Genomic DNA, 3,529 nt, shown 5'->3' on the forward strand with positions numbered 1-3,529 from the left:
CCCCCCCCGACATCAGGAGCAGGTTATAACCTTACACAGACACAGTTCAAGTGGGTTACTCAGTAGGACATACCAGGACACTCACGTAGGACTAGAAATATGCTATGGGCCAACCTCTCCAATTACTGAAGCTTACATCATAAAAAAAGAGGAAAAGTCATTGTTCTGCAGAATCAGTAACCATGTGAGTCAGCTTGTACTTCAGCACCAGGAAAGAAGTCACACTATGCTATATGTAAGGAAGCAACACTCATCGCTGCGTGACTGGAACAAACCCATCTATTTAGGGCTGGTATCAAATGCCAGTGCAGTCATGCATGAAATGACTTGAAGTCAAAGTCATGGCACTTTAAAATACACACGAAAACTTTCACTTTTCACTATTTTTAAGAACCATTAAGCTATTTTAAGAAAACCAAGAAACTTACCTCCTCAGGATCTAAACTTGACAGTATTTAGACTATTACTATAATAAGGATTTAAGTCCTTCTGTTATCAAGTGATAAGCAAAAGCCTGACTATCTCAAGCTCCTACTGAGTTATGTATTGCTTTTAATTTAGCCATAAAAAAGGCACGAAACTGAAGGACAAACTAACCAGCTGTCAGCATCCCTCAGCTCTCAGACTAGGACCAATTCTTGAAGCCAAACCCTGTCGTTACAGATGACTCCACTGAATTTCTTGCAGGAGAGGTACTTCTGGAAGGTCAGGAAAAAAATGTGGGGAGGTAGAAAAAAATTGCTGCTGCATTCCTATGTTTTATTAACACAGAACCTGAGTTTCACACCCAGTTCATGCTAACACAATGAGGAGTATAGATTGAGATTGCTTTTTGGGGTAGAGCCATCTTCCAACCTTCACAGAAAACATGAAGGCAACAGCTACAGAAGAGATGACCTACAAGAATAATCAGCATTTGAGGATACAAAGCCACAAAAGGCTGTGTGAAAGCAAACTCCACGAGACATCTAATTCTAGTGCAGCGATCCCAAATTACTGCCAAGTCGTCTGTGAAAGCAGGGGCATCAGGCCCCACATGTCATGGCATAATGCCATTGCACTGCTAACTTGCAATTGAAACAAAATGCTCCCAAGTTTTATGACTTTACAAACATAAATATTGCTGTTTGATTGCAGGATGCCAGAGAGGAAACAGCCTTTGGCAGGGTGAATGACTTGAAGATCTGCTGGGAACACCTCGGTCACGGCTTGGCAATCTCTGCTCTCTTTTGCAGAGGGGCCTAATTAGGCATCTGCTTCCAAGCACACGGAGTTGTTACATCAGCCTATCCCTTTGCGAGTTCCTACCTTGCATCCTTTTTACATCAGTCTTAAGACACCCTTGGGCACAATTACTGGATTTTGTAACATCATGCTAAATATTGCGTCTAGATCATCGTTCTTTCACCATGTCAACAGATTACACGGAGCCAAACAACAAATGAGTCAAAAAATTACTACTGTTAAGTAGTAGACACGCAACAAGATTTTAGGTCACAGCAGTATGAACTTGGAGCAGGGCTCATCAGTGCTACCTTGCAGCATTTCACACAGATGCTGTCAGTTAAAAGGACCTCTCACAGAAACTGAGTCTTTTCCATTTCGATGAGAATGTAACAATTTATCCTGTGTGAACCATTAAATGCCACTTGCCCTAGCAAAAACAGATACGAAGTTACCGCCCAGTGAGGCTCTCAAAGGAGCAAATAAATCTCTCTGCTCTAAGAATACTAAAGCAAGCATCATACAACTTTCCTATTTTGCCAACTTGTTACACTGGTGTATTACCCTGGGACTTGGTGTCACAACTCATATACGTTTGAAGTACCAGGCAAGACAGGACACCTGAAAGCCACCTTGTACATCTGTAGCATCATAAAACCCACGAGAAGACAAATTTATTACTATTTACCTGAATCCTAGCACATGTATTGAAAATTTTTTTTAACGCACTAACTCCTCATCAACACATTACACTTCCAGTTTGTGCTCAAAACCCCAGTTCCAGATTACATCCTTTAAAGAAATCACTGCTGAATTGTAATAGTCTCTTAAATGGAAATGGGAATATTACTACACTCTCTTGAAACTTCGGTGGCTTACTGTAGCATGTGTTCACCCACAACAGAAGAGTTCTTCCTACTCCAAAAGATGTTTGTAACTCAAGCAGGCTCGTCACAAGTCCTAAAATGTCTACAATGCTTCAAGTATCGATTATACTATGCACATGCAAAGGTCCTAAAATGCTTTATTAACATTATCTGCAACTGAAACCGGTACTTTCCAGAGGAAAAACCCACTCATCTCTTCTCATCTGTTTCTCTGATGACGAAAACTACATTACAACACAAATACAGAATGAAAATTACGTCTTAAAAGGAAAATTTAGCTTCAAGCCTAGAAAAGAAATCTAAAGAAATTATCCGCCCTGTGCCACTGATTGATGAAATCTACCATCACGTGTAAAGGATGAGGCACGCTCATTTCAGACAAATAATTAGACCATAAGCTCATGGGGGCATGATCTGCCCAACGCTGCGCCTGGAATGCTGGCACAAGCGACCTCACCCACTCACGCACTGCTTAGCGCAACGTGGGTTTGTTGTTTGTTTGGGTTTTTTAAAGCATTCCCAAAACACAAAACCATAAATAAAGTATATACCTTTTTCCGCTTGGTACTTCTACATTTTTCACCAGAAAGAATGTCATGCTGCACAAAGTCAGCGACCCCACAGTTATGTTTTTCCAACTGCACCCGACAGACAGTTAAGTGGCTACGCTCAGAAGTGACCAAACTCGGCCTCTCTGCTCCTTTTAAACCAGACGTCCCTTTTTTCTCTGCTGTTTGAAAGGCTGCCTTGAAATTTAAGGGGTTATATGGATCATCTGAGGTACAGAACGAGTTCCAAAGTTTCAAGTTTTCCGCTTCATCCACACTGCTGCAGTCCCACTCGTCCTCCTCTTCAGAACTAGGGTGAGAAGAGCCTGAAGACTCCTCTGCCCACGAAGAATCTTCCTCCTCCTCCTCCTCCTCCTCCAACATATCCTTTCCAGGATTGCTGGAAGATGTCTGAATGGTGGCTGTGAAGTTCTGAGGGTTGTAAGGATCCAAACTGTAGAAGGAATTCCAGAGATGAAGCCTTTCTCCGTCCTGGCTACCAGCATCTGAATCTGAGGGGAGTCCTTCGCTATCAAACCCATCGTCGTCATCATCATCCCAGTCTTCCCCATCATCCGTACTCTCCTCCCCACTGGAAACTCCCCCTATGATATAGTCTATTAACTTATTTGCACAGGCAGGTCTGGCTGAAACTGGAAGATTTTTGGAGTCCTCATCATCCTCTTCAGTCAAGGCTTCTCCTTCAAGTGCCCCCTTCTCAGCTGAACCCCTTAACCCCTCCTGCTCCAAGAGACCACCTCCGGGCTGTCTCCCTGTGTTGCTCGGTTCCTCGGGCTGCTTCAATGGCCCGGCATCGCACCGCTGCTCCTGCCGTCGCTCTACCTCTTGACAAACGCTCCTGTGCTGCTG

At 43.3% G+C, this 3,529-nt stretch overlaps 1 protein-coding gene across 1 annotated transcript in view; it reads right to left on the minus strand.

The window, feature by feature from the left end:
* Positions 1–3,529, minus strand: part of PPP1R15B (protein phosphatase 1 regulatory subunit 15B) — an 8,424-nt gene that overhangs the window by 2,495 nt on the left and 2,400 nt on the right. Inside the window, exon 2 of the mRNA XM_035893748.1 lies at positions 2,663–3,526. Within this exon, the coding sequence (XP_035749641.1) occupies positions 2,663–3,526 (864 nt within the window). The remainder of the gene's footprint in view (positions 1–2,662; positions 3,527–3,529) is intronic.

The sequence above is a fragment of the Egretta garzetta genome, unplaced genomic scaffold (genome assembly GCF_000687185.1).
Source record: "Egretta garzetta isolate BGI_Z169 unplaced genomic scaffold, ASM68718v1 scaffold105, whole genome shotgun sequence".
Classification (NCBI taxonomy): Eukaryota; Metazoa; Chordata; class Aves; order Pelecaniformes; family Ardeidae; genus Egretta; species Egretta garzetta.